The sequence below is a fragment of the Sceloporus occidentalis genome, unplaced genomic scaffold (assembly GCF_023333645.1).
Source record: "Sceloporus occidentalis isolate IW3139 unplaced genomic scaffold, rSceOcc1.0.p SCAF_19, whole genome shotgun sequence".
NCBI classification, from domain to species: Eukaryota; Metazoa; Chordata; class Lepidosauria; order Squamata; family Phrynosomatidae; genus Sceloporus; species Sceloporus occidentalis.
In genome coordinates this window covers 13,842,347-13,867,729 of record NW_028316999.1, presented here as the reverse complement: position 1 = coordinate 13,867,729, position 25,383 = coordinate 13,842,347, and the positions used below count along the sequence as shown (strand labels likewise).

At 39.6% G+C, this 25,383-nt stretch overlaps 1 protein-coding gene across 25 annotated transcripts in view; it reads left to right on the top strand.

Annotated features, from left to right (window-relative positions):
* LOC149302474 (clathrin coat assembly protein AP180-like) overlaps positions 1–25,383 on the top strand; it is a 55,744-nt gene that overhangs the window by 8,857 nt on the left and 21,504 nt on the right. For 14 of the 25 annotated variants that reach the window (XM_089482687.1, XM_089482688.1, XM_089482684.1 and 11 more), the window contains exons 2-9: positions 13,693–13,835; positions 14,235–14,310; positions 16,520–16,622; positions 16,802–16,895; positions 18,577–18,688; positions 19,231–19,337; positions 19,564–19,605; positions 24,155–24,225. In XM_089482687.1, coding sequence (XP_089338813.1) covers positions 13,693–13,835; positions 14,235–14,310; positions 16,520–16,622; positions 16,802–16,895; positions 18,577–18,688; positions 19,231–19,337; positions 19,564–19,605; positions 24,155–24,225 — 748 coding nt within the window. Of the gene's footprint in view, positions 1–12,857; positions 12,886–13,692; positions 13,836–14,234; positions 14,311–16,519; positions 16,623–16,801; positions 16,896–18,576; positions 18,689–19,230; positions 19,338–19,563; positions 19,606–24,154; positions 24,238–25,383 lie in introns of those variants that run through there. The other 11 variants (XM_089482691.1, XM_089482690.1, XM_089482686.1 and 8 more) reach the window with 4 other exon arrangements.

Here is a 25,383-nt window from a genome sequence, read left to right as displayed (position 1 = left end):
CAAATTATTGTCAAAATGGGAAAAATACCCACTATTTAATAGTTCTTAATATACTATTTCATTCTACTGCTTTAATATCCTCAACTGTGTTCTTTGATGGTACATGTAACCATCTTAAATCTGACAGCCATTTCCTGATTTATTTTCTTTAAATAGCTTTTTAATCCCTTTTTTCATTAATAACATTTATTACCATGCAGGGTGTCCTTTGGCTCTACCATTTATCAATGGCCAATGTATCTTGAAATACGATGTTTTACTGCTTTCATTACAACTGTAGGGGAATCGGATTTATAGCAGAGGTTGATAAATGCTGTCTATTTAATGTGTCGCTCTAGTGAAGCACTGAAGAAACAGATGGGCACTTGAAGAATAAAGGATAACTCCTTCCTATTTCAGTCCGTGTAATTCAGTGACGGGGCAATACTATGCTCAGCTGCTCACGCCATCCAGTAAGGTGCTGGTTGCGCAATCTGTCTCTAGTGCTATACAGGAGGTATGTGGCTGAGTCAGCACTCGGTTACTAGTGAAGCATTCCCACAGAGGTTTTAGTACATAAGCCCATCTTTATGAAGTTATTGCTAAGCAATCATCTAAAGAATTTAAATGAGCTCAGAGACTCTGTGGGTCATTGCTTCAGACCATGTCTTGCTGTAGGCTTTGCAGAATATTTCTGTGCAGACTTACTATACTAAATTTGGTTGTTTGGAGGTTATTAATATAGTGATCTTGATGTCTATTCTGTATTATTAATGGGTTTAGCACACTCTTTAATGTCCGTTACACCCCCACTATACAAGAATACATATTTAAAATACTCTTTGAGTACTTTAATATGCATTGTTCCAAAAGTAATAAATAAAAATTAAAGCTCTTGCATGACACAGAAGAAACAGCGCTGTCACTGGCAGGAAAGTGTTCCTGTTGAAATCAGTGGGAGCACTTTCCAAAAATATTCATGGGGTCTGAATAGACTCCCACCTACAGTATTTGCTGAGCCAGTGCTGGAGGAGGTATATCACATGCAGGGAGAGGTGTTCAGCTGAACACATCTGCACAGAATAAAGCTAGGGAGAAGGGCAAGTGCATACGGAAAGAATCTGCAGGATCCTCTGTAATGCTTAAGCCATTAGTCTCCCCAGGCCAAATTACCCATTGGTTGATGCTAGAGGAGCCCTGTGCCGGCCACCAACAGAGTCGCTTGTATGGACGTTTAACTCCAGAGGCCACAACCTGACCTGGGTAAGCTCCAGGAGTTAAAGGTGCGTATGGGCGACTCTATTGGTTCCTGGCAGGGGCCTCCTCTGGCATCAACCAATGAAGGGCAGCTGCTCTTCATTGGTTGATGCCAGGGAAGCTCCCTGCCTGGGACCAATAGAGTCGCTCGTATGGACCTTTAACTCCTGGCGCAAACCTACAGATTCCCGTTAACCCCTGCAATGCTACGTAGACAAGGTAGGCTAGAGGCAGTGGGAAGGGACCAGGGAGATCAGCTAGGAGATATTAACGAAGAGGAAGATTCTTCTTGTGCTTCTTTGTCTTCATGTATGTTTACCCTCCGCCATATAAATTTATTCGGTTTGAATAAAGAAAACGCACCATTCATGTTCCCCATACAAATACGAATGCACAAGTCTAGCTTATACCCCAATGAATAGTAATTCAGAGCTTGACAAACCCCGGACCCCAGGTCACCATGGCGACTAGAAACGACTTCCTGGCACCCAGGGTTTTGCAGGGCTACCATCATGAATCTGGGTATGCTTTTCCATGGTATAGTGTGTTCCATGAGGCTCCCAGCGGGTTCACGTATCGCACGTTATGTGACCCCGCTGGGTGCCTCACGGCACTCGCCTCACCGGGCCCATGTAGGAAAGCATAGGGTGCCGCATTCACAATAGCAGAAGATAGGCAAAGGTATGACTGTTCTCCACGTGAGAGAGGGTAGGTAAGGGGAGTAGTGTATGTTATTGTGTGTGTATACTATTGTGTCAGAGTCAGTGTGTATATCTATGGTACTAGAGTCAGCGGATGTACATTATACTGTAGTGTTAGTGTGTAATTTTATGTATGTATAGTGTTAGCCAGTGTGTGTGTATATCTGCATGTGTATAAGAGTGATGCTAGCATGTATGGTGTTTATGTTACAATATGGCATTAGCGTGAGTGTGTATGTCAGCATATAGTGCTAGAGTCTGTGTATTAGTGTATGGTGTTAGCATGTGTGTACATGAGTGTTGAATGTTAACATGTGTGTTACTACAGTAACTAACTACAGTGTATTAGTGCTTATGCGCATAATATGTTAGCATGTGTCAGTTACTGTATGGTGCTATAGTGTGGGAATGTTTGTTAGTTTAAGGCAAGGCTTGACAAGCCACAGATGCCAGGAAAATAAAAACATGATTGGGACAGGAAAAAAGCCTAGATTCAAAACAAATTTGTCGACCCCTGTAGTAATTGCTTTATAAGACTTCCAACAAAATGTGTGCTTTAACCCCTTCAATCCCAGGGGTTTTTGGTACCTCAAAGCCCGGAGCAATTTTGCCATTTTTGGGGTATGTCGGTTCAGCGATGATTCTCTTTTCCTGTGAATAGTGTACCCATGTAAACTATATATTGTTTTTTCAAGGAGAGATAGAGCTTTCTTTTGATACCATAGTTGGATGATTAGCTGAAAATTTAGAATTAAAAATGTAGTAAAAACTAGCAAAAATTAGAAAAAAACACCTAATTTTTTTTAAATTTTCCCTCTGAATCCTCACAAAATTAGGTAAAGTGACAGAAAATTCCATCCAAATTTATCAATTCAGGTGTCCTGATTTCAGAAATACCTAATTTATATAGAATTTTCATACTTTTCCAGCACATAAAGCCAACATACTATAAGGTGTACATTACTTTATACAAAGCCGTTAAATTTTTACATTAGGTATGATGGGACTGCAACTCTAATTTTAAACAAATACAACAAAAACACCCACAAAGGTATATATTTCTGTAAAGCAGACAATCTAGGCTATCCTATCAGGGGTATTTGGGCACTCTACATGCAAGTATTTGGCCACCAATCACTGTCAAAGGTGGCCACAGAAATTAGTTCCTGCACTTTTTTCAACAATGCGTCTTAATATTTTGTAGTATTCTTAGGATTTTTTGTACGGGGTATGTGTTACGGCAGAGAAATCTATCCTAAATTGTTCAGCTGCCTCTCCTGATTACGGAAATACCCCACATGCCTAGTTTTTTAAAAGTATATCTTTCTGAAAAGCAGACAACCCAGAGTATCTCATCAAGAGCATTTGGACAATTTTCATGCAACCATGTGGCCGCCAATCACTGCCAAAGTCAGCCGTAGCAATAATTTTTTCGCCAACACATCTGTGTTGTTGAGGATATTTTGTACAGGGTATATGTTACGGCAGAGAAATCCAGCCTAAAGTGTTCACCCGGCTCTCCTGATTACGGAAATACCCCACATGCCTAGTTTTTTTGTGGTTTTCTGGACATTACAGGGCATAAATTGTAACGTGCTTGCATACTGGATCACTGATTACGGAAATACCCCACATGCATAGGTTTTTTATGCATATGGTTATTTATGGATTTTTTTAAATTTGTAGGGCAAAAACTTATGGAATTGTGCCAACTGAAAATACCCCCCTGTGGCTAACCCTAACACACAAAAAAAAATAAATAAAAAGTATAACGGAAATGTAATAATCTACCTTGGTGTGGTAGATCATGAAGCACTCATCGATGCAGAGTCCTGGCAAAGAGGGACAGGAAGGGCAGTGGTACCTGGAGTCCTTCCTAATACCCTTTTTGTAACAGACTCTGCATCTTTTCTGAGGCTTCTGTTTGGCACCAGTGGTGGGGATTGTAGAAGGAAAATGCCTGCCGGTAAGACGCAGGACATTCTCATCCTGCACGTTAGGGTTTGCCTGCTCAAAGAGGATATCCCTTAGGATTTTCAGCTGGAACTCTAGGAAGGTGTAGATCTTCCGAGTGGCACATTTCTTGTACAACACATATGTGTTGTACATGGCAACCTGGGTGAGGTAAATGGCCACCTTTTTGTACCAGGTCTTGGTCTTACGCAGCACCAGGTACGGCTGCAGACACTGGTCAGAAAGATCTACACCCCCAATGTTCTTGTTGTAATCGGTGATACACTGAGGCTTGAGCCCCTGAGTATCACCTTCCCCACGTACACTGACAGGTACCACCTTCTCATTGTGTATAGTGGAGAGGATATACACATCCTTCCTGTCAGTGTACCTGAGGGCCAACAGCTCCTGACTGCGCAGAGCACTGGTAGTGCCGCGCTTCTGTTTTGGGTACGTAAGAATTTTAGGATAACCCTTGCGGGTTGGCCTAACAGTGGCACATGCCAGGGTCTGCTGTAAAAATAAAAAATGAAACAAATCTGGGCTGGTGTAAAAGTTATCCACCCAGAGGTGGTAGCCCTTATTCAAATAGGGGGACAGCAGGTGCCACACTATCTTCCCAGTAGTACCCACAGATTGTGGGCAGCCAGGGGGATCAAGGTGACTGTCCTTCCCTTCATAGATTCTTAAGGAAACAGTATATCCCGTCCCACTCTTGCAAAGTTTATATAACTTTACACCGTACCTCGAGCGCTTGGACGGGATATACTGTTTGAAGTTCAGTCTACCCTTGAATAGGACCAGGGACTCGTCTATAGCCACATTTTGATCGGGGGTATAAATTTCAGGGAATTTACTTGAAAAAAAATTAATAATGGACCTCAATTTGTATAAACGGTCAAATTGGGGGTGCTCTCTACGGGGGCATTGGGAATTGTCGCTAAAATGTAAACATTTTAGGAGCTCAAAGTACCTGTTCCCGGGCATTATTTGGGAAAAAGCAGGGGTGGATATTATGGGATCTGTGCTCCAATATGATCGTATCGTGGGCTTTTTGACAATGCCCATCATAAGGGTCAGGGCCCAAATTTTTTTTATTTCATGGGGTCAGTGGGGTACCAGGTCTGGCTTCTGTCTCCTTGGTCAGCTGCCTGACACTGGGCTGCATAGATGTTTGAGCTGCTAGCAGCTCAAAAAACTCGGGGGCAAACATTAAATTGAAAAATGAGTTTGGCTCACTAGCATCACACATCATGTCACATCTGATGCCAGGAGTCCCAGTAAAAGCAGGGATTACTGGGTCAATCATATTTGGGGGCACCCAATTATATTTAGAGTCAGGCTCTCCACGCCCGGCTTTAGCAGATGGACCCTGGCCATCATCTTCTTCCTCTGACTCAGACGTAGATCCATCAGATACTGGATCAATATCTGATGCAGTCAGAGTGGCATCGTCGTCTGACGCAGTCAGAGTGGCTTCATCATCCGACTGAGTGAGGAAGTCATAAGCCTCCTCAGCGCTGAAGACACGTTGCGCCATTATACAGGACACCTACCTACCCAATTTCTAAGACACTACACTATCCCCAATTCCCTCTAACCACCCACCAAACTAAACCCAATTTTTTTTTTTTATATATATTTTTTATTTTTATTTTATTTTTTAAGTTGTTTTTTTTTTTTGGAGGATTGTGGGGAGGAAAGGGTGGGTTGATTTTGGATAAGACGGGTAGTAGGGGTTTATATATGATGGTTTATATATGTGTTTTTTTCACAAAACGCTGCAGCTCTGCACAATGATCTCTCTCTCTCTCTCTCTCCGATCACAATAATGGAGGAGAGAGGAAGAGAATCTGCAGTAACGGTCACACGATCGCTGTGATTGGTCATCACAGCGATCATGTGACATTACTGCCGGATGTGTGGCACTGGGGGACTGCCCCGGATGTAGGGCAGTCCCCCAAGGCTAATGACATACTGGAGGGAATGCCCGATCTCACGATCGGGCATATATCTGTAGTAGTTTACCAGCATTCGTGCCGGTAACTCCTACAGCTCCCTCATAGGAGCGATCGGGTAGCCCAGCAGGGTCTAGACAGACCCTGCAGGGGATACCCTGTCCTCCTGTGAACTTCCGGGTGACGTCAGTAGTGACGTCACCTGGCAGGGAAAGCCCGATCGCGCGATCAAGCACTTCTCTCTGTAACAGCTTTCCGGCCTCGCGCCGGAAGCTGTTACGGGAGATCGGGCAGCAGAAAGCCAGCAGTATTTCCAACTATAACAGTTTACTGGCATTCATGCCAGTAGTGACATGACCCGGAAGGGAAAGCGCGATCGCGCATTTCCAGCAGTAGCAGTTTACCGGCATTCTTGCTAGAAACTGTTATAGCTCCCTCACCGGAGTGATCGAGTAGCCCGGCACGGTCTAGACAGACCCTGCTGGGCTACCCGATCCTCCTGTGAGCTTCCAGGTGACGTCTGTAGCGACGAGCACTTCTCTCTGTAACAGCTTTCCGGCCTCGCGCCGGAAGCTGTTACGGGAGATCGGGCAGCAGAAAGCCAGCAACGCTGGCTTCTGCTGCCAGGGGGGAGTCCAGGCTGTCAAACGACAGCCTGGTCTCCCGTGCAGCGGCAGGGATGTGTCCCTGACGCTGCACGAAGGGCTGGACGTACCGGGACGTCCATAGGGGTTTCTTTGTGGGTGTTTTTTGGACGTCCCGGTACATCTATAGGAGATTGAAGGGGTTAAGCAAAGGCTTCTGTAAATGTTGGAAGCAATGCTCATTCTTTTAATTCCAGTAGTAGGCTCAGATATCTATAATTATGTAAAGCTTGGACTTTGCAAAAAGGGGCCACATTCCCTATGTGCAGAGGCACTCAGCTGGTAAGGGTAAACAGTGTTATCTTTTGAAGCCATTTGTATACATTTGGTCAAATTTGTCCACAAAGTTATATATAGAGAAGACATTTTGGTATAATATTCTATTAATCCACAAGTGTCTACTGGTGAGTCACAAGTTAACATGCTCTTTTTTTCTTATTTATCAACGATTAATGTGTGTTTTTTTTTTCTTACATCCCAAAAATCGACAAAGTTCCTAGCATTTATCTGGAATGTACATTCATGAATGGTGTTCTTGTTGGGTAATACATTACTCTCCATTCATAACTTGCTTGCTGGTAAATTCTTCTGTTGCAGATACATTGCCACCTTCTGTGAATTCTAGGTACTTTAATGTTTGCATTTATTTTTCAGTTCTCAACTTTTGTAAAACTAAAAAGGCAATTTAACAGCAAGAACAATATGATAAATCATTTATATTCAAGTATAATTAAAAAAAAAAACAGAAGAAAATTTGTTTAACACCCCAGCATTTCAGAAAGAAATATACCTTATGTACAAACCAAACCAGAATGAACAAAATACAATGGCGTAAATCACCACTGGACTGATATAAAAAAAATCCATACCAGTGTCTGGAGCTAGGAAAGGGGACTGTAGAGGTTTGGGGCCATATGGAAAATGATTTGTGTAACTCATCTCTACTACAAATGATAAACAGAATAGTTATAGATGAGCTAAGCAATGCAATTCTTACTGTTATAAGATTTTGTTCAAAGAAAATATATTTTGTGGATTGCCTTAGCATGGCCCTCTATAATATACAGCTGCTTAAGCGCTAATCAGTACCATGCATTGCCCCCATAAGGAATTCATGGGGCAGATTAATGTCCCAGGCAGCCTCGCCAAAGAAGAATGGACATTAAAATACTCTGAGTACTTTAATACACATTCTTTAAAACAAAATAGAATACTAACCTTCTGGAAAATTGGCAGTGGCAGGAAAGCACTCCCTTTGACATCTATGCATATGTATGGTTCGTCTTACTAAATCTGCCTCTCTGAATAACTTGCCTAGCCAGCGCTGGAGATCACCGGCGGTTAGTATATCATATGGTAGGAGATGTGTTCAGCTGTGGTTTGTTAGAGCAGCCAATCGTAGACAGGAAAGCGCTTCCATTAATATTACTGATGGGAAGTTCAGATCATTAAAGTGAATCGGATCATTTCGATTCGTTCACTGAAATGATCCGATTCATGATCCGGATCTTCAGATCACTCAGTGTGCCTGCACGGAGTTCCTGTTTTCCAGTAACTCCGTGCAGGCACACTAACGATTGGCCCCGCCCCTTTCATTATGAATCCTCCCCCCTGCCTCCAGTGATGTCAATGAAGGCAGAGAGTCGTTCAAAGATTCGGATCTTACAGGGATCCGAATCTTACAGTGATCCGGATCACTGTAAGATCCGGATCACTGTAAGATCCGGATCACTGTAAGATCCGGATCATTGTAAGATCCGGATCATTGTAAGATCCGGATCTTTGAACGACTCTCTGCCTTCATTGGCATTCTAATCATTCAGAGAATATCACCATACTGTTATAAATAATACATTAATAATCACTGCCCCCAGGATTTACATTCCCCTTTACATGCAACTGCACCTTAAGCTAACTTTATTAAATTAATTAAATTAACCCTCACCATTAAATTAACCCTAAACACCCCATCAACGATGACTGCCCCTAAAATTAACCCTTAACACCCCATCAACCATGACTGCCCCTAAAATTAACCCTTAACACCCCATTAAGCATAACTGCCCCCAAATTAACCCTAAACACCCCATTAAGCATAACTGCCCCCAAATTTACCCTAAACACCCCATTAAGCATAACTTCCCCCAAATTAACCCTAAAGACCCCATTAAGCATAACTGCCCCCAAATTAACCCTAAACACCCCATTAAGCATAAATGCCCCTAAATTAACACTAAAGACCCCATTAAGCATAACTGCCCCCAAATTAACCCTAAACACCTCATTAAGCATAACTGCCCCTAAATTAACACTAAAGACCCCATTAAGCATAACTGCCCCCAAATTAACCCTAAACACCTCATTAAGCATAACTGCCCCTAAATTAACACTAAAGACCCCATTAAGCATAACTGCCCCTAAATTATCCCTAAACACCCCATTAAGCATAACTGCCCCTAAATTAACACTAAAGACCCCATCAACCATACCAATTTATTAGGTAATTTATCTGGAGTACATGCAATTAATTTAGGGGCAGTTATGGTTAATGGAGTATTTAGGGTTAATTTCAGGGGCCGTTATGGTTAATGGGATCTTAACGGTTAATTTCAGGGGCAGTTATGGTTGATGGGGTATAAGGGTTAATTTTATGCTGAAGACTGAGGGTTAATTTAATTAATTTAATAAAGTTAACTGTAGGTGCAGTTATAGGTAAAGGGGGGCAAACTCAGGGGAATCTAAATCCTGGGGACAGTGTGAACATTATTAATGTATTTATTTATAAAAGTATGGTATCAGTAATATTCTCTGAATGATTCGAATCTCTGTAAGATTCGGATCCTTGTAAGATCCGGATCCCTGTAAGATTCGAATCATTTGAATCTTCGGATCATTCGACTCTTCGGATCATTCGACTCTTCGGATCATTCGACTCTTCGGATCATTCGACTCTTTGAACGACTCTCTGACTCTGAGTCATCGTTCCTGTGTGAATTAATGAGCTGTAACCTGACCCCAGAGTCTGTGTCTGAGTGCTCTGCAGATGACTCACAGCTCTAGGATCAGGTTACAGCTGCATGATTCACAGACTGAACCGCTACAAATGAATCGTTCAGTCTAGTGAACCGATTCATCCGGATCACTAAAAAGAACCGGATCAAATGAATGATTCGTTCATGATCCGGACATCACTAATTAATATTCGGGGACAACACTTTCTGAACACTGTAAGAAATGCATGATTTCTTTAAATATACATTTGCATTAGATATAACTGAAACATGAGTGACAGGGACATGTGTTGTAATCACGTGGCAAAAGTTTATATGGAAGATGATATAATAGTCAAATCTATAAATATGCTCTTGCCGTAAAAGGTAATGGGACATGGAGACCGCCTTTACCTTCAACCCCTTCTCTGTCCGTCATCATTTAAAAAAGAAAGAGCCTACACCCAGGGCCGGCCCAAGACATTACAAGCCGGCACCGAGACCGATCTAGAGGGCTCGCAGAGGGGAGAGAGGGGCGCCGAGCGGGTACTGAAAACGCCCCTCTCTCTCTCCTCCGCTAAAAAAAAAAAAAAAGGAGCTCGGGGCAGCAAGTTAGGAATTTAAGCAAAACAAATATCTAACAAACACCCATTTTCCTGGAACGCATCGATGAGCCAGCACTGGAGCTAACTGATGTTAAGAACAACACGTGGCAGGAGTTGTGTTGAGACGAAAGCATACATGGCAAATAGCTGAGGACAGGGAAAGGGGAAAATACAAATGGAGAAATCTACTGAATCCCCCATTTATTTTCAATAGGGACCACGCAGAAATTTTAAGGTACCACTCGGCTATCATATGCATTAAAGTGCATATTATTGAGTGTCCCTCTAATGAATATGAGAAAGGTGTCAATAACTCATTATACTTTTTGGAAGGCTCTGAGATAGTTTGAAGATTTGTTAAAAATATACACAGGGTGTCTCAGGCTCCCTGGAACTCTGCTGGAAGTCAGAGCTGAAGCTGGCTCCCTGTGAGAATGTGTTCATGGGTCACAGAAGATGCTTTAGGCTCAATACATTTCCTGCGAGCCAAAAAGCTTGGGGACAGGAGGCAGTTCATATGCATAGGGAGCACTGTACAATTAATTGCACGAGGGCCCATGATGGCTGAATTGTCCCTTTTAAAATGGATCTGTCGCAAATCTTGCATTTAACATTTGTTGCTAGTTGTTGTTTATCGTAAGGGATAAGGAAAGGCAAGAGTGATAATTTCCACATGTGAAATTGATTAGCGATAGTCTTGCTGACTTATGCCACAAATCACTGTTAAATTGAAGTAAACCTGGACCTAGAGTTGTCAGAGGTCCTGGCAATAGTTGGGCACGTTCTGAGCAAAGGACATAACTCTATTTTCCAGTAGATGAGAGGTGGGTTTTCAACAGGGTCACGCAATATTGACAACATTGGGCATGTTGCTTATCCCTTTTGCTCCCAATTCTGGGAGGGGTAGACGAGAGCATTCTTACCTGGGGTTGGTCTAGCAGAGTTTATGCACGAAGATGAGAGTTGGCTAGTGAGTTTGCAGTGGAGTTTCAGACTGACTTTATTATGCATTTCAAAAACAAAGGCAAGTTTCTCTTGTAAGAAGGGATGAGCTGGCCCTGCCTAATGTATAGCTCACCAGAAGACATTCAAGAACAAATGTTGAGTTAGGTTCATGTTATAGCCATTGTAGTCTGGGTTGGAGGACATTAATAATCTGTAAGAATTAGAAATATTTAATGTAGTCTATGATATATGAATAATTATTCCGCCTCGTTACTTTTTGTTTTCTTTGTTTTTTAGACACCCTTTTCGGTGGCAGCTGTCTATTTAAGGGGTAAATACATCCAGGACAGGGAGTTCCCTGTATAATATACTGTATGTAAATGAATTTAACTTTTGTGTGCAAACCTTAGCATCAGACCATAACTTGGAAATAGATAAGGAGAAGTTGAAAGAGGGAGATGCTATGGATAGCGATGGTGATATATTCTCTTCTATAAGAGTGCTAGTGCCATTTTTCTCCCACTAATGGAATGGTTTATCTTCAAATATATCCATGCAATCATTCATTGATGTTTAGTTCTTGTAATAAAACATTTCAATATTTTAAAAATATTTTGCAAGAATGAAAAAGAAGTTATGACTCTCAATTGCGTTAACCTTAGATCAGCTTTGTTTTGCATCGACTTTTCTTATAGACAATACACAAAAAAAAGGTAAAGGTTGAGCCAAGGTTCGGCACATCTAGTAGCAGCCTGCTGTAGGCTAAGATGAGCTTTGTATTGAAGAGTCCATACTAACACATGACTATGTCTTCACTACAGGCATATCCCGCATTAAGGTACACAATGTGTCCAGAGCATGTATGCAAAACGAAAATGGACTAAAATTGAAGCACTGCCTTTTTTCGCTCATCAATGCATGTACTGCACTGCAGTCATCAGGTCATTTCTGCTACAAAGCATGAAATGCTCAAAAGATTCAAAAGACAAGCTGGAGACATGCTGTTATGTGTCTATTCTCAAGACGTGAGCGCATATTAACAGTGGAATGATTGTGCTGTAACTGTATCCTTACTTGCGGATGTCCTTAAAGTGAAGGTCCTAAAGCCGGGTATGCCTGCATCTTGGAGATAATTCTTCCTAGGTCTTCATCTGGCCACCTCTTCACTCTGATGTTTGCCTCCGATAAAAGGCATAACATAAATTAGGTTCACTGTATATATAATGTTTGAATTATAAATGTCAAAACTCTTTGCTATATTTTGATATCCCCTTGGCACATTCACAGGGGTACAGTGAATTATACAGAAGATAACATATGACCGTGCTGATTCACCGCCCGCCTGCTGCTTTTGGCTGGATTCCCTTTATGCACGTTAGGGAATTGTATGTGCTCTGTAAATGTGTGCAGTGTTGAGAACTAATTGAAGACTAACCTGTGAATTCCCAAGCTACTCCTAAGAGATGCGGCATCAAGCTCTTTAATATCCCTGTTAGAGGATATGTCGGAATGAAAGGCAGTATTAACCAATGGTTGACCTTGGTGATTTGACTACAGTGTTTCTGGAAATATATTGCCGTCTTTAGTATATGGGTGTTCACTGAAATGTATTACTAGCTTTCATCACACATTCTGAAGTATGTTTTAATGATAATCATTTTGCAGCATTACTGTTAAATGAGCAAACCCGTCGAAGAAATATTTTTAATCAGAATTTTTTCTCATATAGAGTTTTTGCAGTAAGCACGTGACACAAAAGCAGGCTCTGATAGGTCGTTGCTATAGAAACTGAAAAATTCTGTTTATGTGATTTAGTCCTTTAAAGAAAAAAATAAAAGCAAACATCTGGTAAGGTTTATTAGCGTAATATATTAAAGCACAGCTGAGCCTAGGCTTAATGGTGCCTGGGTGCAATATTTCTTTAACATGCACAAACACATGCACGCTAACATGCAAACTTGCTCTGTCACCCACTCACACCAACAACAGACATTTACATGCATATACACACACACACTCCCCCTCTCCCAGGCACCACTAACCCTAGGCTCATCCTTGACCTCTAGCACCATACGTTGCCACCACGCTAAAACTATACACTAATGCACACACTAACACCATATAGTAACACACATGCCAATGTCGTTTGCTCACTCACACTGTCATACGCTGACATGCACACTAACCCCATACAAAAATGTACACTCACTCAAACTCCCTACTCTTATACACACATATACACACACTCTCCCCCCACCTTCAGTGCAGCTTGGGCATATCTCCCTGTCTCTTCTTTCCTCCGGCTCCTCCTTACCTCATGCATAGTTCTGTCTACAGTGCAGCTGTGAGCGAGCTGCCGTACTACTCCTGAAGGTCTGGGTGCCTTTTTTACCTGGTGCATGCGCATTAGCATGCCCCTTCAAACACATGTAGCATTCTTAAGTCTGTGAGAATCATTTTTTTGACTGTTTCCGTTTGGGCATTTTGATTCTGATCTTTTCCACATATATACACAGAATCATTAAGTAGCAAGCCACCAGACAGCAAATCTTTATCGACAACTGCACTTCCTAATAAATGTCAAATTCTTTTTTACATAATGTCATGACATATTCTGTTTTACTTGGCGTTCCTTACATTTGTCTGTTCCCCCCACCCAGATTTAATCCAGGCTACCAATGAAACCAATGTGAATATTCCTCAAATGGCTGACACATTGTTTGAACGAGCAACTAACAGCAGCTGGGTGGTTGTGTTCAAAGCCTTAGTCACAACTCATCATTTGATGGTCCATGGCAATGAGGTAAGGATGCCAGCTGCAGCTGATGAATGCACAATGTAACCAGTTGCAGGAAATCTAAAGGTATTCAGAATTTCCATTGATATTTTCAGTAAATACCCTTACTTTTGTTAATAATTGGCCCCATCGTAAATAACCTAGCAATATCTACCAAATTATATTTTTGTAAATAAGGTTTTAAACATTTCTAACGCTTTTGAAAACTTCATTTTGGTTATTAAATATAATATATAGCAGGAGCCACAAATAGGGTGATTAGTTGAGTGGTTTCAGTAGTGAAGGGTTGGTGTTTACTCTCACTAGATACTGTTATGGATCAACTCGAAAGGGTAAAACACAATAATGCCAATAACAAATAAATGTATTGGATTTGGATAACTGCAGTATGGTCTTTTTTTTCAGAGGTTTATCCAGTATTTGGCATCACGGAATACACTATTTAATCTTAGTAATTTTTTGGACAAAAGTGGATCACATGGTAAGAAAATATTTCTTCGTGTTAAATATAATATTTGTTTGAAAAATGCTTTCACAGTGCATGCATGTATTTCACCTCGTTCATATCATTTTGTTGCGTTTTCTTGTGGTTTGGTTGCCATCTTTGTATGATTGCTGTGCTACAGATCATATTCTAACCTGCACTGAAAATGGATATAATTTGATCAGTGGTGTACAATCCCCAGAACCTTGTACAAGTGTACAATCTTAGAGGGGGTCCCTCCACCTTTCACTGTGGGTCTTCTTTGTGAACCACACTTTGACATCATATCCTGGCTGTCTGCCCCAGAAGGTTGCTCAGTACAAAATACTATGGTGGTCTCTGCTGGATGAAGCACAGACCCAACTTGTTGAGCAGCTGGGAAGCCCCATCTCCTCATAGGGTCATCTGCCCCAGTACAGCTGGTCAAAGGGTGCTAGCCAGAATGAAAACGTGAAGCCTAGTTGACCTAGGCCAAAACACTCCACTGCTTCATAGCTTTGTTCTAGGACAATAACTGGCATACCTGGGAACTTTTTAAAAGAGCTTTCCCTGAGACTCTTGAAATATTAATCCTTTTCTAGCCCATCGGGAAGATTTTACATAGAGACTCACCAAATGTATTACCAAATGACTCTAATACTGGTTGTTATGGAAACCTTGACAACTTATTTTTTTAACGATACGCTTAACATAACAACCACACACGTAATGGTCGCAAAAGCACCAACTGGGATATTTATATATGATCACAACAGTGTAGGATAATAAGGAGTTAACTCCAGACTGGGTGACCCAAAAAATGTGCCCCTTCACTCTGAGATTATGGGGGAAAAAAAGCCTGAGACTCAGGGGTGAAACCCTGAAAATTCCCAGCTATGGTTATCAATTAAACAGACCTTACATATATATTGTTAGAGAGTAGACTGTTTATGTTCCACAAGAAGAAATTTGGGGATCTGCCACTTTCCCAAACTGAATGCTATAGTTCAGTATAAAAATAATCACAACTAGAAGCAGTTATCGTAACTTCCTTTTTTTACGTGATTATTACTCCCCAGTATATTACATTTTCCTTAAGATGGGGTAGTGCTGAGAAGGGAGAGGTAAAATACCAAGTGAAGGGTATTTTAATTTGTTTTAGTCATTTAGACACCTCCACTCTATATATATATATATATATATATATATATATATATATATATATATATATAATTAGTGAAAGGCTTTATATCTTTCTCGGCAGCAATGATTTTAACGAGGCCCCCAGACATGGCTTGCCCACTTTGTTAAACTGTTTATTTGCATATAAAAGCAAGGCTCGTCAAGTTATAGGATATCACGTCAGGCTATGTTTAGTAGTCTTGTGAAACTGTTTGTATAAGTATGGTAAGTCTTAGTTTGTTACGTTATGATGTTGTATATTTAGGAGGGTAGAAGCTAGTTACGATTCCTTTATAGCTCATATTCAGTCTTTGGGGCTCCTTTTTCTGTAGGAAGCTAAACAAACTGCTCTCTTGCTGTGTAAGTACTTGCATCAAGCTGTAAGAATCCTACCTAATATTAAAACCTTCAACCCACATAGCTTGTTAATGTTGTCCAATAACACAGTTTCAGCCGGATTATTATGGCTAACATTTGCGTGATATACTTTTTCTAATGTTTATGGTACAATATACCAATTGTAAACATACACCCCTATATCCCCATTGTCTGACTGAAGTCCTGAAGCCCTACAATACGCCAGGTTTTCTGATTAATATTTGGCATATTGATGTGTCCATTTTTTTCTGAAAAGCAGAGAACATTCTAGCACAGTAGCTCTCTATGAGCTTTATTCCCCTTGCCCAAAAATGTTAATGGAACAATTTTGTTTAAAATGGTTTATCTTTTACATTCTTCTTAGTGTCAACTCTCAACTCTTTTCATGCTTTTAATGGCAGCACTTAACAGCGGACTATCATCATGAAACAGAATTTTTCTTTTTGCCACAGTAGCTTTGAGCATTTTGTACAGTTTCACAGTGATTGGGGTGCAGTGCTTGAAAAGTGGTCCTATTGCCATAGCAGTTGCTTTAATGGTTCAGTAAGCAGGAATATTCCATTGGTTGCCATAGACAGGACTGCCTTTGAACATTTTAGCCTATCACTTATATTCACTTATATACATTATAACCCTTAAAGTATCAAAACTGTTTCTTTTTCTTCAGGTTATGATATGTCCACGTTTATAAGGCGGTACAGCAGGTATCTTAACGAAAAAGCTTTCTCCTACAGACAAATGGCATTTGACTTCGCAAGAGTAAAGAAAGGGTATGGAATTGTTATTTTTGAAACATTTTTTTTGAAAACATGTATTCATGTTCTATATCTATACCCTGTAAAAAAAAAAAAAAAAAAAAAAAAAGTAGAAATATCCCCTTGCTGAAAAAAACTTAAATCCTGTGGGTAGCTTTTCACCCAAACCTGTCTAACATGAAATCCCTTTGCAGAGCTGAAGGAGTCATGAGGACGATGGTGCCAGAAAAGTTGCTAAAGGGCATGCCAATACTCCAGGGACAGATAGATGCTCTCCTTGAGTTTGATGTAAGTATGTAGCTACAGTCACGCACATAACTGGCACAGAACGTGTGTGTGTGTGTGTATATATGTGTATATATATATATATATATCCATACCTAGAAATGTCACAGGGTGGGGCTAGCCAGTTCAGCATTGTCACATAATAAGCTGCAGTGAAGATGGGGCACTGTGCGAGGTAAGGGGAGTGAAAGATGGGAGATGGAGAGAGTTTGTGTGTCTGTTTATATGCATGTGTATGTTGTTGGAGAGTGTGTGTATATTTGTTAATGTATGGTGATATAGTGAGTGTGTGTGTTGGCAATAAAGTATGCATGTGTTGCAAGAATGTTTATGTGAGCATGGTGTTAGTGTAAGTGTGTGTTACTTTGTTAGCAGAGTGTGCACGTGTAATTGTATGGTGTTAATATGTGGTGTTTGCATGTGGCCAAATGCTGCTCCCCTCCTTTAGAAAATAGGTGACCCAGAGACCACCACTTCACCTGGAGATTTCGGGTCAAACCTTTTTTAACCCCTTCACGTCCATTGACAGGTCAGGCACGTCACGAAAAAAAAGAGAGCTTTAAGTAAGTGCTAAAGTTTGGCTTGAGAGCCTCTATGGATTTGGTGATAATGTAACATTCAGTAGTATAACTCTATTGCTTAAGAATAGTCAGAGACTCCAGTATTATAAAATTTCCTGGTTTGGCCAGCACGAGTTCTAATCATCAGATTATGTTTAATCCATTTTAAAACCATTTTAATTGGCATTCAAAATCACATTAACCCGTTGAAATGTCAAAACGTGTCATGCTGAATAGTGCAGAAGGTGTGGTGGCAGGAACGTACCTTATCTGCATAGTTCTTTGAAGAATTCTACAAGGTTAGATTTATAAAAATAACCATGTTTCCCTTATTTAAATATAAAGACGTCTTCTGCTGCTAGTTTGTGTTTTGATTCTGTGAACATTTTATGTTCTTGTCCATCCTGGAAAGTTCCACTGTATTCTCACAGCCATGTGACAAAACATTCCCCTAAAGGATTATAGATGGATTTGGATACTATGGGGCATATTTTCTAAGAGAACAATCGTTGAAGGGGAATTCCAAGCGTTTTCTTTTTCTGTACATGGCATATTTATATTGTCAATAGGGTGCCAAGTAATGTATGCTAAGTAGGTTTTGGTTGCTGCAGAACAGCAGGGAAACATATATTTTGTATGGGTGTTCCTTATTTCCTGTTTCCCAGTGTGATGTAAAAGTAGAACATCCTGTGCTTGCACTGTGTATTGTTGGCGCTATATAAGTAAATGATGCAAAGCTAAAAATGGATTAAAAGAAACATCCATGTTGGTTAACCTTAAGATCCATATTTCTCTTAAGATATTTACATATCTGGGAGCTCTCTGGATGTCGCCCAGATACTCCTGGTAAAGCACCACACCTTCTGATCTCTGGGCCACGGCCGTAAATCTCTGGCATGCCCACTCCCCACCTTATTCCACTCCAATACAGACTCCCCAGTGAAGCCTAAACCTGCAAGTTACCAAGTGTAGCTATCGGCCCATCCAGGTGGTTGTATTTAAAGACATGCACACATGTGAATCTATTATCTGCATTAGGATGGGTCATTTTATGGTGGCTGGGTAACAAGTATGCCTTTTAATCTTTTTTTATATGTTTTTAATCTTTTGTGTTTTGGTGACAGGTTCATCCAAACGAGCTGACTAATGGTGTTATAAATGCTGCGTTTCTGCTGCTTTTTAAAGATCTTATCAAGCTGTTTGCTTGTTATAATGATGGAATAATTAATTTATTGGGTGAGTACTAAGACAATACAGATATATGAAAAAAACAAACCCTTAAATTAAAATGTATGATTCACATTACGTGAAAAAAAAAGCCTTTAAATGTGTCCTCCGTGGCATTGAAATATGTAGTGGTACTCTTAATTACAATTATGAATCTAATTTACAACTTTGCATAATAATTATACATGTGTGCATACCTGGGAAGTTATGGGCTCCGGCTACCCAGATCCTTCCCTTGTGGGATGTGGCCAGGACTTGCCTGCTGATGTCGGGGGCATTTGCTCTGACACCCTGGGAAACACCCCCATCTAAAGGGGAAACCTGGAAGATTGGGGTGTTGAATCGGAGAAGTGGTGCTTCTTCTAGAGTTGTCCGGATCAAACCCGGAAAGTTCCCAGGTATGATCGCGTGGTTGGTAATTATATCAGTTTAAAATTTTAGACGTAGGGAAGATGTGGTTTGTTGTTTTTGTTGGTTTGACAGTGTTGACTATGTGTATAGGTAAGCACATGACGATAACGCATTTATCCAATTTCTGTCTTGCATGATAGAAAAATTTTTTGAAATGAAAAAGGGACAATGCAAAGATGCTCTAGAAATTTATAAGCGATTCCTCACGCGAATGACAAGAGTTTCAGAGTTCATGAAAGTTGCAGAGGTAAGCATGTAATCCAGATTGTGATTTTTTTTTTTTTTTTTTTTTTTTTTATCCAAATGTTTTTTAATATTATATTACACTAATATATGTAATAGATGCATAATAATGTCAGTTAAAAATACTTTCTCAAATCCTATTTCCAATTCATCGGTGATGCCAAATTGGGCCTTGACCACATCCTATATATATATATTGTATTTTAATTTTTTTTATTTTTAATTTACAGCAAGTTGGCATTGATAAAGGAGATATACCAGATCTTACACAAGTAAGTAGCGCAATTTACATTTCCTTTATCCCTTTCACAGTGCATTTCCCAGGTTATCCTCCGTGAAAAAAGCACCAGCGTTTTGCCTGTATGCGGTCAGCAGTTAGTATGTGCCAGAAAGATTTGCTTTGACTGTACCTTTTCAGATGGAGCCATATCCATCAGTGTCATTAAACACCACAAACAAATGGACGGCGTGCTATTGTAGCTAGCTAGTGGTTTATTCTTTGCTGTGTAATAGAAGCTAATTAAAACAGTGTGACGTGTAAGAAAGACTCTATACTCCATACTTACATACAATGAATGTTATTTTCGGTATCCGTTGGGTATGTGTACACAGCAGCTTAGTCTCCTAGGTAGTTCAATTGATGTTTGCTATTTAAACCTATAATGGCTTCTACACTAATACCCATACAAAGACACACAAATTGGAAGTACTATTAGTGTTGTATACAGTAATGTACTACAGCTCTGTAGAAAAGCAGAATGTATTTCAAATTGTTAAAATGTAATTGATCTGCAGAACTGAAGACCACATTTGTACGTAGCAGTCTGATATTTGGGCAACATGCCATACACAAACACAATGACCTGTGTATAGCGAATACAGTCTGTTTCTGCGTAGTCAGAGGCTTCTCCTAGGTGATTAAAAGTGAGGCTGCACCATAAGTGTTTTTGTCTTGTAGATTGGGCTAAGATATTACAGCTTAAACACACTAGTATTATATATTATTTATAAAGCAGCCGCAGATTTTCACGACGATATTGCGGTGAAAGGTGAATACAAATTTAACATTGAAATTAAGATTATCCAAACCAAACACAAAACCCATAGGACATACTGGTGCAGAAGGAAAAAATGGCCCTGCGCTTGTAAGTTTCCAGTCTGTTAGGAGGTTGAGAACGAGAATGACAAGGACTGCTTGGCAGAGGGTGGCTTGATTGTAGTGACGGTCGCACACAGATGCCGGTGACTTTAAGATGGTGATCTTTTGGGGGATAGATGGTTTCTTTGAAGAATGTAGGTTGTGGGGTTTTAAGAGTATAGATTGTATGCTTCCCCAAAGAGCCCGAATAAGTAGGGGAGAATCAAGGTAAGGAATTGTAACAAGTATTTTTTGGGAGTTAAAAAGCAGAGGTATAGGTGAAATATTAAGAGCTCCATTGTTAAGGGTCAGCAGTTCGACTTTTAATCTGGAGGGTATAGGGTGCCAGCAGATGGACTCATGCAGCCATAAAAAACATTATATTGTGTTGAAAAGGTAATTCTTTTTTGACTCAATTTTGAAAGCACTAGTAATATAAAAACATTGGTGGACATTTCCCTTTAACACTGCAAAATAGTCTATAATTACATGGCAGCTTTCATTTGTAATGTCCCTTTATGGATTGAAATGGTTCTAGCAATGACTGCATGTTTTGATTTGAAAATCAAGTCTCCCTGGAAACCTTCATAAATTGGGCAATAATCTGCTATAGTGCCGTGGTCTACATATTTGTAAAGTAAATGGGGCGTTAGGACTGTTTAATGGAGTGCCCAAGGGTTCTTGATAAGATTGCTTCAGTATGCAAATTTCAGCTAAATTAACATTGAGAAAATCCCTTTTATTTAACGGTCCCTGTAGCTAGTTGTGGGAATCACACCACATGTAAAGGTCTCTAATTATGTTATTCCATATTTTTATTCTCATAGGATTTCAGTTAATTGCCAAACGTCTTTGGTTTAATTTGTCATTTCATCTAGAAAGGAATAAATGTATCTAAGGACTCGCTCAGCTTTCTGTTTTGTAGGTTTTTCAAATGTATGTTGGATAATAAACTTTTTACATGTCTTTTTTTTAATTTATATCCTTAACATGGTTGAGAATGGAGGATGTGGTATATCTTATAATTAAGCTCACATACTTCGAAAGCCATGTTGGGTATTCTCATGCCTTGTCGCTTGGGTACCAGTGAACCTATAATAATTACTTGCCTCATATCCAGATATCCTGAGCGGGAGTAACGGACGTTCGCTAGTATTTTGATATTTTTAGTATAGTAATAGGGGGCAGCCAACACCCTCGGGTAGCTATAGGTAGTGTTGTTGTTGTGTTTTTTTATTTTTTATTATTTGTTTATGTAATTTGTGATATTACAGAATGAGACACATCCATAATATAAAGCAAATATGTACAGTTCATTGCATTTCTGAAATTTTTAATTTTCTTCTTTCAAGGATGGTATCGTCGATGAACCGGTAAATAGTTTTTGATTTACAAAAGAATATTTTGGCTGTAAACTTCACACTCTTACTAATATCTGTTTCTGGCTATTAACTTCTGTCCATTGCACTTTTTTTTTTCAAATTCTTGTATCAAGAGCATGGGTGAACATCTGATAAAATGAAGCATCTTGAAAATCTTGCATACCTGGGAACTTTAACCGGTTTGTTAACTGGAGATTTTAGAGGGGGTTAGCACTACATTTGGTTCACAACTCCTGCCCGGAGATTGAAGTAACTGACCAAGAGGCCCAAGGAACCTGAGCTTTACCTGGAAACTCAGCTTTCCTGGTATGGCAATATGTACGTAGATGGAGAAGTCCACTGGAGGAAGGGTTTCCTTAGATGACAGGTTTATTTTATTTTTTTTTACCAGATTTGTTTAATGAATTCCAAATAATGACGTCTTATTATAAACAGGGACTCGTAGAACTCTATCTGCCTTATTTGCTGTTGAGAAATGGCAATAGATAACAGCAACTGAAAAGGTTTTCCACCAGAAAACCGGTTATAATAATTAAATGGTAAACATTTTTATTTTTCAGGGTTAGTAACTCAAGCAGAAAGCTGTGTAGACAATGAAAGGGGTGTTTTTTTTTTGTTTTTAGGTTATTTTTGTATAAACAACTGTATTAGTCTTATTCCGTTTACCTAATGGTGTTTTATGATGATGTCTCCTTAAATGATGGCTTTGCTCATGCCAAACACCCTTAGCAGACAAGCCTAACTTCTATAAAAATAATGAACGTGACAGACTTCCCTTTACCCCAAATATGGAAAATCTTTGCTTGTGTACCGGTGGTTCCTTATGCATTAAGAGGATGTTTGGTAAATATTTAATGCAACTGTAATCCTCTACACCTGACAACAATACATCAGCAAAAGAGCAGAAGTTGGTAGATCTGCCAGGAATTTGGAAATGGCTGCGTTTTTAAACTGAAATCTTGATTACCCAGCCTCTATCCAGAATGCAGTCTGAAACGGAACTTAAGTTTTAACAGGCAAAGCAGATGAAACATACTGTATGTAATGAAACATACTGTATGTAACGCATTCTGCTTTCAGAGGCCGTACACAAATGTGTAGGTTTACAATCAAAGTGGTTGTACCCCTGTAATTTGTTTTTACTGTATGTTCCGATCAAAAATGACATCTATTGATTTACCGGTAAGTGTACTAAAGTGCAGTAAAATAAACCAGTTGGAGAGCTGTGGTTGTCTTAGAAACTGGTTTATTCTCATTTCAGATGGGAATCCATGTGCATTAAGTTACTTGTATGACGTAAGCGTTTTCTACACTCGGCAACACCTTATACTAGTAACATTAATCTCATACAACTGATGCGACTTTATACGTAGTTTACAAAAAAAAAGAGTTGAAGGCGCACAGTATGAAATGTAGAGTGTTTTTCAGTAGTTAAGTGTTGAAGAGTACCGTATATACTCGTGGATAAGCCCATCCTGGGATAAACAAAATACCATTAAGGATGTGTTACCCACGGAAAAATCTGATTTATAAAATGTAAGCATACACACCTAGACACTCACAAATGCACACATACACTCACACTAACTCCCACACCGTGTGAGCTGGTTCTCTTCTACTGCAGGGTCACCCAACGTTATGGGCCCTGCTCAACCCAGGCTCCTCCTTGAAACCTGTCTTACTTGTTGAACCCCCGGCATGGAATGCATAGATAAACCTAACCCAATTTTTTGGGTGTTTTTTTTTTTTTTTTTTAACCTAAAATTCTTGCCTTATTGCAAGTATATATATGGCTTATAAACAACGTGTTTCACTTGAACTGTGAGTATGCAAACCCGAGCAGGTGAAATTAGGAAACTGGCAACTAAAACCAATTCTCTCCAGCGTTTACAACTGCACCAGTGGAAAAGCGCTATGTAACACAACTATCTATGTAAGTTTTTGAGGATCATCAGGCCTAACAGGTGGCGTTGGACTATTATTTGTATTGCAGTTCAACATGTTGCATTCAGCATTGTTCTACCCCTGCTGCTGCTACATTTGTCGCCGTGAACTTGGGAATCTTCATGAACTGGGTACTTTTGACTTCTGTACTATGTGAACTATCCTCGGCTTACTCCACCTGGGTGACTTAAATTGCCTTTCACCTCCTAACTTACATGGCCCTTCAGCTCTTGAAGTTTAACCCATGTGTTCCTTTTTGAACTCTCAAATGTAAAATATAGCGCAAATAGAAAAAGTGTACAATGAAGTAAATTGTTTCATTATGCTGTCTAAATTATTTAGTATTTTCTTTTATAGGCACCAAGCAGCCTAATGGAAACCTTGGAACAGCATCTAAATACACTGGAAGGGAAGAAACCAGGGAGTAGGTATGTGTCTGTGTAAACCACTTACTGACTACAAAATTAGACAAGTCCGTTATGAAGTGAGTGTTATGAATGTGTTGTGAATAATTTACCTGTATAAAACTATTGATAATTAGGATTCATCTTTTGTGTAATCGACATTTTGGAATCTAGATGGAATGTAGGAATTTTGATTCCAGGCATGGTGCTTTTTTATATTTGAATAATTGAAACTTTCAATTTGTTCTAATTTTCATGTTTACCTCTGTTAATGCTTCATTGGATATTATAGTGAAGAGTGAGTACATAATGTAGTTTATAAAATATTATTATTCAATATTGTTCAAAGAAAGAGCTTGTCAGAATTTTCTGGAGTGACCTTGAAGTTTACTAATAATCTGTTCACATTATTTGTTTATCCCAGTAGAGCTATTCCTGCAACATCATAAGCTGTGTCCATTCTAAGAAAGTAAAATATATAGATATATACAGTTTCATTTAAAAAGTATCCATGGCCCTAATTTTAAAGAGAAATAAACATGTTGGCATTGATAGTGTATTCTTCTCTATGATCAGATAACATCAAACAGTTCGTTTAAAAGAAATTGGGTAGAAAACATTTCTTACTAAGGAAGAGTTGTACAATAGTTTTGTCTTGTAGGAAAAATCCAGTACCATGTACTTAGTTGGAAAAGGTTGAGAAATAAAGGTTGAGTTTCTACTAGCTGGTTAAAGAACATTTCTGAATAAATGTTACAAGGACATGTTCTTTATGTAGTAGTTAGAAAGACCTGATCAATTTCTATTTAAATCAGGACATTATCTGGTCAGTAATTTATTATGTCCTTAGCAGCATCACGTAGCAGTAGCAGTGCTACCATTGCCAAAATCATGCAATCCTCACTTATGAAAGCAACATTGTTAGCAAAATCCAGACACACTTGATTTGCACTTGAGTCAGCGGTTGTCCCGACCCCTGGGGGATTTTTATTCTCCAAGTTGGATAATGGAATTCGAATCTGCCCACACATTGCCAAGGTTTTATTTACTCCCTGCACCCCTTTCCATCTACTTGGGGCTTGTCCACCCCTTCCTACCTTCCATAAGAAAAAGTAGCGCTCCATTAGAACAGCCTTGGGAAGTTCCCAGGAATAAAAATTAGCGTAATTTACTTTTTGACAT